General features: G+C 41.6%; 1 protein-coding gene across 3 annotated transcripts in view; it reads right to left on the bottom strand.

The window, feature by feature from the left end:
* The window catches only part of TMEM131 (transmembrane protein 131), a 115,735-nt gene that overhangs the window by 80,724 nt on the left and 21,339 nt on the right, over positions 1-13,672 (bottom strand). For all 3 annotated transcript variants that reach the window (XM_084844392.1, XM_084844395.1, XM_084844394.1), the window contains exon 3: positions 7,625-7,665. In XM_084844392.1, coding sequence (XP_084700518.1) covers positions 7,625-7,665 — 41 coding nt within the window. The remainder of the gene's footprint in view (positions 1-7,624; positions 7,666-13,672) is intronic.

The raw sequence follows: 13,672 nt of genomic DNA, 5'->3' as shown, positions 1-13,672 counted from the left end.
GGATGAGGGTTCCCTTCAAATTAGCCGTCTGCATGGCAGCTGAGATCAGGGTCTCATCTCACCACAACAAGGTAGGGCTGGCCCTAGAGAAACAGGAAGACAACAGCTGTGGTAATTTCGTTGGGCAGCCTTCCCCAACCTGGTGCCCTCAGGATAGCCTGGACTACAATCCCCCCATCATCTCCAGTCAGAATGGTCAAGGGCCATGCAGCTGGAAATGATGGAAGTTGTAACCCAGCCCATCCAGAGGGTATCAAGTTGGGGAAGGCTGGTATTAGGGTTACTGGCCACTTTGGATGTTTCTTTAGGTGCTGCAACTCTAAACTGATATTGCCATTCATGTTCCTGGGGCAGTAATTAATTTTTCTTTAGCTGTTTTCAAAGACCGTTTGAATTTGAAGGCAGACAGAGCTCAAAATATACAAAGATAAACTTAAAATCTGAATATATCTTGGTTTGTAAGGTTTACAGTGCAATCTTACACATGTCTACTCAGATCCATGGCCCTGTGGGGAAGAAGGCGCAAGGGAGCAGGCAACGGGAACATCAGGGCCTGCTCCAACTGGACCCCACCCCCACAGGGCTACCTGACATCCATGGCCCTGTGGGGAAGAAAAAGGAGCAAAGGAGCAGGCAAAGGGAACATCAAGGCCTGCTCCAGTTGGGCTGCCCCTCCTTTGGGAGATGAGAGGGTGGAACAGGGCCATCCCACCAGCCCTGCTGACAGTCTACCTAATTCTTTTTTCTCCCCTTCCCATTGCCTTTTCCTTGTATCATGTATTTTTTATATTGTAAGCCTTTGGGCAGAGACTGTCTTTTGTTCATTGATTGTAAACCGCTTCGGGAGCCTTTTTTGGCTGAGAAGTGGGATAAAAATACAATAAATAAATAAATAAAATACCCCCAGATAGGTATAAACAGTACTGCAGCCTTAGGGTCTTAATATACTGAATACTATCAGATCAAGTACTCCATATTATCATTCCTTCCATACCTGTTTAAAATGTGTCAGTTTGTTCTACAACAATTTGCATACATGCAGTGATGTGCTAAACTTCCTCTTTTATTGCTTAGCAAATACTCAGCAGAAGTAACTGAAGACTTTTTGCAGTTCTTAAAATACTATTTGATGCAAAAGAGGTGGTATCAAGCCAGCACAGTGGCTATCAGGTTAAGTGGTTGAATGCTTCTGGTATTTACTGTAATTGTCATTCATATGGCATTTCAAAAGTAGGCAGGAATTGAAACTAATGCAGCAGCTAAACTAACATTTGTATGTCTGTGTCAAGACCAAATGAGTGTACAAATACAGTAGCCAGTAGCTTCTTCGGGTGCATTTAAATGACCTGAATTTATCACACTGAACACCCAAAGAACTTTGAGCTGTGTAAAAAATAGCTGATATACAAAGATCTATTTCACAGTACACAGATGTATAATTTTCAGCAAAAATAAATAAAAAGATTACACATTAATTAGAATTTTCCCAGCAAGCTGTGATGCATTCATGCCTAAAAAGACATTTATATATCAGCACATGAGGTGAAGCCAGATTAGTTCATGGTCTTCTAACTGCAATAGAAACTTTTTTTTAAGGTTCTGCATTCGTGGATTTCTGATTTGGATGCCTGGGAACTTGGAAGACAGCAGGAGTAGTTAAGCATTAAGAGACTGGGACCCGGAGTGAATAGCAGGATGTTCTGTCAAGTATTCAGCATAAGCCAAGATAGCTTCTAGAGCAAAGTATCACAACAACAATAGTGTAGAGATTTATTTGATATTTTATCTCACTATATATATAGTTTAAGGAGATTATATTTAAAATCAACATGAAAATAAAGTGTGGGATCTGGGATAACACAAAGATAAGGTATCCTTTGTAAACGTTCATGAGATCAGTTGGTCTGGAGGCAAAAATGTGTGCTAGTGCACACAGTGCATTTGCTCCCACTTCACTCCTCCCTTCTTGCGAGTGGCTAAACAAACCAGGAAAGAATAGTTTTGTGATGTCTGAACCCAATATTATGGTTACATGTTCCCAAACAAACCAGTATTATAACCCACATTTAAGCCAAGATTTGTTGTAGAAATCCTGGCTTGTTTGGGCATACAACCATAATTCTGGGTTCAGAGGTCACATTAAAGTATACCCTTCCTACTGACTTTACCCATTCACATGAAGTGGGGAGTCAACAGGCTGCATACACCAGCATGCTGCTGTTCACATCCTGGTCTATTAAGAAATAATATATGGCTTAAAGTGATATGCAACTATGGCTATTGAAAAGATCTGGACTACAAGCAGTTGGCAAAAGCTGAAATTAGTAAGACAGGTATTGGTTGCTCCATGGCCCTTTTGCACCCTATCATCCATTCAGGCAATGCAGGAAGACAACTGCTTGGAAGCAGCTTTAGAAGTGGTATAGTGGTACTAGTGATGAGAAATCACAAACTACATTTCAGAAGCAGACACAAATTTCCAATTTTAAGGAATGCCAAGAAATTTAAGTAGACATAAATTTCATCCCTCCATTACTCTACACCTCTTTCCAACAGCATATGGCATCTTCTGCCCATGAACCTACAGTCTCTCTCCCAGAACATTCCGACATCACAGCTGGTTGTTATTATTATTGGTTTGGCACACCAACAGTGATGACCATAGGCTGTGTTCTATTATGAATGGATTGTTAAGAAGGTTCATATTGTCTATCATGCGTCCGTGCAACTGGATTGGACTAAGTCATGCTGAGGTCATCACCTTCAAGATCTACAGTTTTGTGTCTTCACAAAAGGCGACATGACTAGCAAATAAAAATGTGTTCCACCTCGAACTGCTGATATGTGCCTCTTACAATGGTAACTCTGCACAGTAAATGTATATGACATTTATTTATATATCACAAGGCAGTTCACAATATATAAAATCCATACAAGCATGTTAAAACAGAAATCCAAAACACTAAAACAAACACAGAATCAAACTAAAAGCAGCAAAAAAAAAAATTCAGAGAGCCATTAACAACAACAGAATAAATGGGGGGTGGGGGTGGGGTCTTCAACTGCCAGTGGAGCAAAAGAGGAAGCTAATCTAAACTTCTGGGGCAGTGACTTCCATAAATAGGGTGCCACCACAGAAAAGGCCCTCTTGTGCATCACCACTAACTGTGCCTCTGAGGGCAATGGCATGTGCAAGAGGGCTATATCAGCTGATCTTAATGAATGGGCAGATTGAAATGGGAGTAGACGGTCCCTAAAATAGCTTGGTCCAAGCCAAAACAGGCTTTAAAGGTCGTAACTACTACCTTGAACTGCAATCAGAAACAAACAATTTACCAGTCAGTGCAGCTGGAAAAATAATGGGATCACATGATCCAAGCACTTGGCCCTGTCAGAATTTTGGGCAGAAACTAATGGGGCACTTACACCTCTGCAATTCTCTCGCACCCTGCTGATTCTGTTGCACAGGTGGTGGGTTCTGCTGATTCCGTTTTGTGAGCGGGATCCACCACTTGTGCAACAGCTATTTAGCACTTCCCAGAGGAAGCCCTGAAAAGAGTGAAAATGTTCGTTTCTCAATTGGAGAAGGTTGGCAAAGCACACAGAAACAAGCGATTTCGCTCATTTCTGGTTGCCTTGGAAGTACTAAATCTTCTTTCCACGTGTCATGGGTCCTGCTTGCGGACAGGAATTGGTGGGGTGTAAGGGAATCAACAAAAGCGTAAGCGCCCCATTAGCAGCTCCATTGCTGAAGTTACTGTGTCGTTTTCAAGGGCATATAGAATATCCAAAGTTTAACTAATGCATTTGTGACCACAGCCAGGTCTGACCATGCAGGAACAGGTGCAGCTGGCATACTTGTCTAAGCTGGCAATAGCACTCCTGGTCACAGCCACTATCTGAACATGTATCTGACCTACTCCAGGAATATCCACAACTACAAATGTGCTCTTTCAAGGAGAGTCTAATTCTACCTAGAACAGGCTGACATCCTACCCCTGAACATGTTGATCTCCTGCCAATAGCACCTTTGTCTTCTCTGGATTTAATTTCAGCTTGTAAACTCCTATCTGATCCATCACTCATTCCAGAAACCAATTCACATGCAGGTGTACCCAGCACACATCACGCCTTTTAAGAGATCCCTGTGTAAAATACCTATTTGTGAGGTACTACTCTTTTTCAGAAGTGAACTGACAGACATAGATACATAGAGGTTGAGCAAAAGATACTTAAGCTCAATTCTACAGAAGCCTATCCTGTGAGATAAGATGGGAGCTACGGGCTGGAGTACAGTTCCATAAATTGACTCACATACTTGCCAGTGGGAAGCTCCCCTCCCCAATCTGGTGAATGCCTCTGCAATTTTTGCAAAAGCCCTGCTCATGAGAGAGAAACTACCTCTCCTTCCTTGTCCCATTTTCTGTGAAGGAAAGAAGGGATGGTTTCTCTCTCTTTCCTAAAGGGCTTTTGCAGAAGTTGGCAGCAGTGATGTGCAACTTATACTTTCTGAAGAGTCTAGTACAAGAGCAAACATTCCTCCCTTTCCCAAGTTCTCTTCATATAGGGAAGGGAGGTGTCCATGATGGCCACAAAAAACAGCTTGGCTAAATTGCCCAAATCAGAATTTGTGGGGCCATGGGCAGGAGATATTTTAAAAAGTAATCCATGCTAACTTTAGCACCATAGTAAGACTTCCCCACACGTTTAACCCACATGCACAGCAGACATTAACTAGCCTTGATTCAACACATTACAAGCAGAGAGCAAGAGCTAATAAAGTGCACTACGTTACTAGAGATGCCATTAGACAAGTAACAGTTTGCTACAACACTTAATGGCTGGGGAGTTGATTCACCAATTGTTTTTTATTTTGAGCCGTCAAGCAAAACCAAAGAATTGACTGACTGAACATAAGAATCTCCTTTCACATGCCTGATAGAGGACACCATATATAAAGCGTTTCCAAGATAAATCCTTCTGTATACTGAGTAGTTCTCCCCCTTACAGAAGATTCTATGACCTGGTTTGCACATCACAACAACCAAAGTTTTTTTTTTAAATCACTGTTTTTTTGTGTACAATCCAGCCCAATTGTTCCTGCGGCAAGTAGGAGAAGTTCAACAACCCTGGGTTCAAACTATGGCTTGTTGTGGGAGAGACAAGACAGAGTTCCTGGTTCATACATCATGCCAAACAGCCCAGGGTTGTTTAGCCACTCCCAATCACAGTGGGAGCAGTCAGGCAGCATGCACCAGCACGCTGCCATGATCACAACCACCTAGGGTTTTAAAAAACAATAACCCTGGGTTGTTATGACATGTGAACTGGGCCTATAGGTTACTATAAAAGTGATGGAACCTACCTATTTGGCACTCAGCTGATTGCCAGGATACTTCTACTGCTTCCAAGATTACTGAAGGCCAGTTCACATGATCAATTGAGGTGGCAGTGAAAGTCATAAATACTAGGTGACAAACTTGCCTCTACCATCAGGTACCATGCGGACTTCATGAGAAAAATATATCCACCAACCAACCTGTAATAGCCATTTACACAAAATGATGTACATATATTTGTGATTGTTGTTAGCCACCTTAGACAGTTGTATGGAAAGGCGTAATAGAAACCTTTTTAAGAAATAAAAATATTTCCTTAGATTAAGCTAATACCATTTATAAGATTATAGGGTTGAATCCGATTGTCTCCTATTTGTGGAAGGGCTTTTGATCAGCAGAGTTAGGGTCCCCAACAGGTCTTCTGAGGGCATAGGTGCATCCTCGAGGCCTTTAATTGCATCCTCATGGTGATTTTTATGTATACAAGGCATATCTGCTAACTTCTTAGTTGCTCTATATTTTTAAGTCTATGGAACTGGTTTCTCTATTTTAAGTCTATGTACCTCAACTTGCCATTTTGACATGCCCCCTTGCTCTCTGATTAGTCAAAGTAATAGGTTACAAACCAGTGTCCTTACTCCCATTCCGTGCCTGCTAGGAGTAGGCGTGCGTGGGGAGTGGCTGTGTTGAAAGGGAAAGGGAAATGTTCCCCTTGAATGCAAACCAGCAGTGCGGGGATGGGACCGAGTGGGCTGGGATCTTCTCCATCTGAGAGCGGAGCAAAGGCAAAAGGAGGGAATTTTCTCCCTCCTTGCTTACCCTCCTATCTGCATTTTTGGGGGTGAGGGGGATGGTGCTTGGTCTCCAACTCATCATTTTTGTGTGTTGAGAGGTGTGGTGCCTGTCCTCTGTGCTCTTCTGTTTGTTGTGGGTGGGTGGGGAAAGCAATGGAATTTCCAGCCTGTTCACTCATCTGCCCACACTGCTTTACCTCCAGGTTTTTGTGCTCAGGATGGTGGTGATGTGGGGGCATTTCCCATTCTGCCCTATGGCCGCCTGCCTTGTGTTTGCTGTGGCACTCTGGATGTTGTTTGGTTCGTGTGGGGAGCACGTGCAAAGTTAAGGATTTTGCTGTGTGCTCGCTCACACACCTGCACTATTTTTGTTCACTGCGCAAGCTATATTTCTGGGTTCGTTGGCTGCCCTACCCAGCCCTGTTTGTTTTTTGTGGCGTGTGGCAGCAGAGGACTTTTATGGGGGAAAGGGAAAGTCAGAGCTTTTCCCTGCTTGCCTGCCCACCCGATTCCTTTTGATCTGCTGTCCCCCCCCAGTGGCCATTTTGTGTGTAGCCACACACCACATGGCAGCCATTTCGTCACTGGTGCCCATAGCACTTTGTCAGGATTCCAAATGCACCCACAAGCTGAAAAGGGTTGGGGACCCCTGCAATAGAGGTCTCTGATAATGGAAGAGGGGAGATGAACTTTGCTTGTTTCCCTTTCCCCCTGCACCCCACCATATCTGCTTCAAAGTTTGGAGGATCTTCCATAACGGCACACAAAATAGTGAAGGGGGCTGGAGAGGGAATTGTCAAAGATCAAACTCCATTTTTCCATTAGCAGAGCGCTCTGCCAGATGAAATACTTCTCCACAAATGGAAAGACTCCTGTTCAGAGAAGGGAACCATTAAATACAACCCAAAGTAATTTTATAGCATAAGCTGTCAAATATTTTAAACTTATAGGAAGATCATTCAAACATTGCTTAGTAAAAGTCTGACAATGAACACAGGCCCCCACTTCATGCTCTTCCCCAAGGCAGAAAAGGCACAAGGAGTGCCCATCTGTGACTGGAAGTTTGCTACCACAGTGGACAAATTTAGGAAAGGGACCCATAGGACCATAAGCCCTGAGGCAATAAGGCAATCTCAAAGATTGCAGACAAAAAACAAACAAATGAAAGCAATACTAGAAAGAGACAAAAATGACAGAAAAGAAGAGTGACCAAAACCTCAGCAGTTTTTCACACTAGTTGCTAACATTGTGAGAAGTTCCCAAACAAGCTATCACAATGACAGTCAAAACTAAACTGAGGGAATAGGTGGGAAACCTGCCAGGGACATGTACACTGGGACAATGGGAGAGGGTTCCCACCAAAAATTCCTCAGCTACAGAAGCTTCCCGAATGGGGTTCCATGCAGTGCACAGCCCATCTGTGTGATGCACAAACACCACGGAGAAGAATTAAAGGAAACAAAGGAAATACATGTACAAATAAAAGCTTACCTTTTCTGTTGATATGAACTGAGGCCAATAGTTGTTTCAGTCTGAAAAGAAAAGAATCGCAAACTTCAGTATCGAAGTATGTTCTTTAAAAAGTCACTGATATATGATCAAAATATCCAGAATCTGAAAATACAGTATACACACTATATCCCAAGTAAGTGTCAAGTCTAGTTTTTAAATATCAGCCCCACAATGATCAGAAACCTATCAGTTCTAGTCAAGGAATCTTACAAGGTATATTCTTCCCCAGCTTAGTTATGTTAGTTTAGATCACAATCCTATGTATCGTGACTCAGAGAAAGTCCTATTTAGCTTAATGGAGTTCTCAAGTGTGCATAGGATTGCAGGCTTAATGAAGCATTACAACTATCTATAAATATAACAAGTAAACTAAAAACTCTATTCTAAGGCAGAACAACTACTAGGTATTTCAAACCTAGTGTTGGAGATTGGGAGCTTGTGCCATCACAAAGTTCAAAATCACAGGGAATCAACTGATTACTTAAAGCTAACTGAACCATATGCTCCATCATAAACATCATGGGAAAGAATGTTCTGAATGGTTCAGATGGAAAGTGACCCCAAGAATGGCACATAACAGCATGACAGCCATTGGGATACCTTCAGAAGCAGTGGGGTGAGGCACAACAGCTTCGATGTAGAAGGCTATGAAAAATAGCTAGTGTATAACCTGGACAAAAGCTCTGTAGTAATTTGCAGTCATCAGTGCATGAATTCTAGAATTCAGTTTTTAAAAATAATTTTGTGGGAATGGGCAGTATTAGCCATATCTCACAAACATTTGTGAGCCAATTAATGTCTTAATAAGAACATTATTTCTATGCCTTGAAGTTGTTCCTTGGTTTCAGAACATTATAATTAAAGTGAACCCAATTACAAAGCAGAAGCTTAAACAAACATATGCAAGATTAATCCTACAAGTGTGCTTCTATCAAATTTTATGCACAAAATAGACATGTGACAATGAAATAGCTAATTGTGTTTTTAAATCTAAGTGAATCAAGACAGTGACAAAGCAATCTAAATAATCTGCATAACTGATTACATAACTAAGCCAGAGGCAAATGTGATGTGGTGCCTTCTACAATGACTAACTGTTGTTAAATTTCTATGCCATCCTGAAATACAGTGATATGCAAATATACTGTGAAAAGAGCTTTGCTAGTTTAAAAGTCAGCCATTTAGAATTTTCCTGGTCTGAAGCAGCACCGCAGATTGGGCCAGCAGCCAATGGAAATCTGTCAGTACTGAAGTAATGTGAGCCTAGATAATAACTTTTCAAATGATGATTGTTTCATTTCCCATGCAAGGACATCAAATTATAGCACTAATGATCAAGCTTTTAAAAGAGATACAATTCTGCCAGAGTTAAGCACCTAAATCTCCTAAATCAACGGGATTTAAGTGCTTAGCTTTGGCTGGATTGTGCCTTAAAAACTCCGATTTGTAGTATTGAACAGGAAGAAGCTTTGCTGTTAGAATAGGAATTGCTGCTGTGTTACAATAGTTGAATTGAAACATGATGACAAGAAAAATAACTTGGTTTCCAGCAATCACTATAGGGGACTTCACATTTATTAAGGAGATTAAAGGAAGTGTTAAAGGCAGTATATGCTCTAGGCAACAAGATAGGCCATTACACTAGCTAAACTTAGTATGAGGACGAATCCAAGTAATTTTGTAGCATGCAATTGTCTTTCTGAATTGTATGAGAAACATGCCATCTAAAGAAAAACAATCTGTACAATCATGCTGTTTTTTGCAATTCTATAATTTGCAGCACACTCCTGATTTTGAACAGACCACACAATAAAAATTCAAGCCTAATTTCTCAAAATGATTCAGTATATATGAAGAACATTAGAACCCAGAATACACAACAAATACTCTGTGGCACCTTAAAGACGAATGAATGTATTCTTTCATCAAATATAATCTAAACTTGTTAAGTCTTTAAGATGCCACAAGACTGTTTCTGCAGCAACAGACTTAACATGTTTAGATCTCCAGAATATATAGTTTTCCATAGTTTCCTTTCTGATTTTTCTGTTTATATCAGGCGTGCAATGAGGCTTTTACTGTGCAATCGGCTTGCCACATTCATGGAATTTTACATGGAGGCCAGACATTGCTGTCTTCCACTTGTAATCCTCCTGTGTTTTCTCACCACTTCTGCCTTTTTTTCTTTCCACAGAAAGCCACGAAGGAGGAAAAGATGGTACAGCTGCCCAATGTTTTTTTATTGCAAGTGCTAGGAACTCTCCATCTGCAAGCACCCCAGGGGAGGAGAACCTATGGCAATCCATGTGTTGTTGGACTACAACCACCATCATCTCTGACCATTGGCCATGCTGGCTGGGGCTGATGGGAGTTGGAGTAAACTTTACACTAATACAAAATAACACGCACAGAAACAACCATCCATATACAGGAACTGCTGCACTATAGCATGAGAACCACCTCATACAGACGAAAGAATAGTTGCAGCCAATAACATTTTTTGATCTCTCTTAATCAGAGTGGAATGCCATGCTGGCTCTTACACTCCCTCTTCATCTCCTGGGAATAACCTCCCTTTCAGTACTAACCCAATAGAGTGTGGAGGGTGCAAAGTAAATACTATATAGTTACAGTTCTGAACTGGAAACTCTCACTTTTAACCACTGCTAAAAGACTGGGAAATTTTCTTATGCTTAGCATCAACAAATAATTCACTGCTGTGTGTGTGTGTGTGTGTGTGTGTGTGCGCGCGCGCGCTCTATATAGGGGTTTCTTAGTATCCCAGAGGCCTCCTTATGAAGGCATGCACAATTTCTGCAGAATTTCTGCTTTATTCCTCTCACAGCACTCTAACTTGATTCTCACGTTGGTATGATATAAATTAGCCCTGTTTAGATGTTAAACCTGAACAGGGTGGAAGGGGCACAGGACTGTGCATACTGGCTCTTCCCCTATATCCTAATGTGTGTTAGTCCTGTCCCCTCAGTCCTTGACCTTGCCACGTTGAGCGGCAAGATCTGAAGAGGGGTTCTAGTACTCAAATCTAACACTCCACATTTCAAAGATTAACAGGCTGTTAAGATATATAGATACAGTTACATTAATTTTTTTAATCTTGCTTTTCAATTACAGAACAACAAAAGAAAAAATCTTGGAAAAGCTACGCATGAAAATATGTTACTCAAATGAATGGTTTTCAAGAGTCCATGCTACTGGCTTTTAAATAGCCAGGACTAGATTCCAAGATTTTCTGCTGCAATTTCTTTGGGTGACTAGTATAGTTGCAGAAGTTAAATATTTTTAAATATTTGGATCATGATCAACTCATTTTTTCCTTGGTATGTTTCTGGAATCATCCAGCCAAAGCTGAGCTCTTAGGTCCCAAATGATTAAATAAGTGAGACCTAAAATTGTTAATTTGGCTGAACATTGCTATTTGTATCTTAATATTATGTGAAATGAAACAAGTGGGCCACTGCAACAAAATGTTAGTGTTTTTGCCTGGGAATCCAAACCAGCCTCAGACCCACCTCTGACCCGCAGTATTTACAATGGACTACATTGCAGACCTGCCGTAAGCTATTTTACTGTTTAAATATTTCTAAACCATCCTTCATCCAATGGATTCCAGGGCAGTGTACAACAGACATTAAATTATTTAAACAAGCAATATCCTTCATAACAATTACAGTCTAAAAAGCAGCAATAGCTACTCTCTCTCTCAGCACAGTCCCAAGCTGCAATAATATTACAATGAGCTGCACTGCATTGTGGTCGTATACTTCTCTCTCAGCCCAACCTGCAACGCTGGGGATAAAAGCAATAGATAACACTGAAGGGTTGTTGTAAGCTACTCTCTCAGCTTTAGCCCAACCCCCCAACCTGCAAAAGGGACCTAATACTTCTTGAGAACACTTCAGGGTTATTGTAAACAACTGCACCTGACCTGCAGTATTCAGTATGAACAACACTGCAGGGCTGTCCTAAGTCACAGCCCCTTCCAACTTGTAATATGTGGAAAATAAAAAGCATTTGCTTTTGGATTTGCATTAGTAGGGCTATTCACACTAAATAAAAGTTGAATTACGAACAACAGCCATCTTGAATACCAGAAGAAAAACCTATTCAAATATACTATTGCCACAACAAAAGCAGGAGTCTGAACAGATGCAAGAATTATGGCAGAGCAGAACTGTAAAATTTGAAGTACCCAACTGCAACAGCTACTCTGCCTCTCTTTTGAAGATAGTTCATTATTACCTCAGGTGCAGATGCATACCAAGCCATTTGAAACTCTAATATAAGATACCCATATTACACCCTACTGCCAATTGTATATAGCTTGCTATAAAGATGATAAATGAAAACATGCAAGTCTAAACTAAATCCTTCATAGGAACAAAGATTATAAGCTGAACTCTTAGCCCAGAAGGACAGGGTTTTTTTTTGTCTGTAACTGTGGTTCTTTGAGTAGTAATCTGTGCATTCACACATATGGGTACTGCACCTGCACAGAGCCTCATTTGGAATGTTCTAGAGCAGGGGTGGGGAGAAGGTAGATCTCTAGATACTTTAGACTTAAAATCCCAGAAACCCCTGCCAACAGGCCAATGATCAGGAATGCTGGGAATTGAAAACACCTGGAGATCTACTTACTTCCCATTCCTGTTCTAGAGCTGAGTTTTTTTGGGGGGAACTAGTCCTCCACCCTCACTGTGCACACACAAAGTAAGTGGCTCTTGCTCTTCTCACTCAGTTCCTGAGATCAATGCAGTGGCCAGGTGGAACACAAGAGAGGATGAAAACAGGTCCAAGGCACCTGTAGGAGGGATGGAGGATGTGTTATGTGAATGCACTTTTGACCATTCAGAGAAACACAGTTACAAGCGACCTGCCCTTGTTCTTTGTGCTTTACACATATGGATAATTAACTAGCTTGGAGGAGGGCAAGTGCCTTGTGACATCAACAAAGAGAGCCCTGCCTGGCCAAAAGCCGTATCAGTCAGTAATGCCATACGAACGTGAAGGGCTGAAACCAGATAGCAGCACAACAGAATGCAGAGAGAGAAAAGCTAGCTTTTGCACACAAAGTTGACATGGGGGAGGGAAAGAACCTATACAGGACTCTTCTTCTGGTGTGATCCAAATTAATAACTCCGAGTCCTTATTTAAATCAGCTTTAAAACAAGCTGCAACATTTCTCTGGGGATCCTTGGGCTAGAAGAGGCTAATGCCTCTCCCCAGCAACATCTCACCTGTGAGATCTCTGTTTTTCTGATGCTAGAAAGGCAGAGGGAAGTGCAACCCAGTCCCCAAGAAATGAGCTAGAAGAGAAGACTTTGCATTCTGATCCAGGAGGGCAAGTGAAACAGTGCCCCCCAGAACTCCCCCTCTGAAACACTGCCTTAGATTGTGGATTCTGCCAATACTGACGTTGAATTATGTCACAATCCAGAGACTGTAACATGTTCCTAGCCCACTGCAATTTGTCCTAAACAATAAGTCACAAGAGGACGGGGGAAAGGAAGAAAGAGTACACTCCTAATTTTACAGGGATTCTACTGTCTGATGCTGAGATCAGCCTAAAGGAAATTGTGGCAGCTCGTTTTTAAAGGTAATTTAAATAATTACCTTTAAATAGTTTGCTTGGGGTGACCCAAGTTACTAATTTGGATCACCCCAAAGGAAGAGTTCTGTGCATAATCCAAAGCTCACCAGTGTGCTTATGAAGTAGGAGAGGTAAGGGAGGTAAAGCCATGTTCCATTCCTATCTTTCTCTCCCCCATGTCAACTTGGCCTTCAAAAGCCAACAGGGAAACTCTGTCTTGAAGGCAGCACAGATAATGGGATGTAAACCTTGAAACCCACTGTAATGACAATAATGGTGTATGATTGCTGCAGGCGATCTCCAGGGACACCCCTCCTCCCACAATATCCTCCACAATACCTGGTTCTACGGAAGGACCCCTCAGAACCAGGCATTTGGGCCTCACCAGCTGTCTGAAAAACTGCACCAACCACTTTCCT

Source organism: Heloderma suspectum, chromosome 3 (assembly GCF_057233095.1).
Source record: "Heloderma suspectum isolate Gila_16-S chromosome 3, 16-S_ref, whole genome shotgun sequence".
Lineage (NCBI taxonomy): Eukaryota > Metazoa > Chordata > Lepidosauria > Squamata > Helodermatidae > Heloderma > Heloderma suspectum.
Note: the sequence above shows the minus strand (reverse complement) of the source record. Positions and strands in the feature narration are given on the sequence as shown.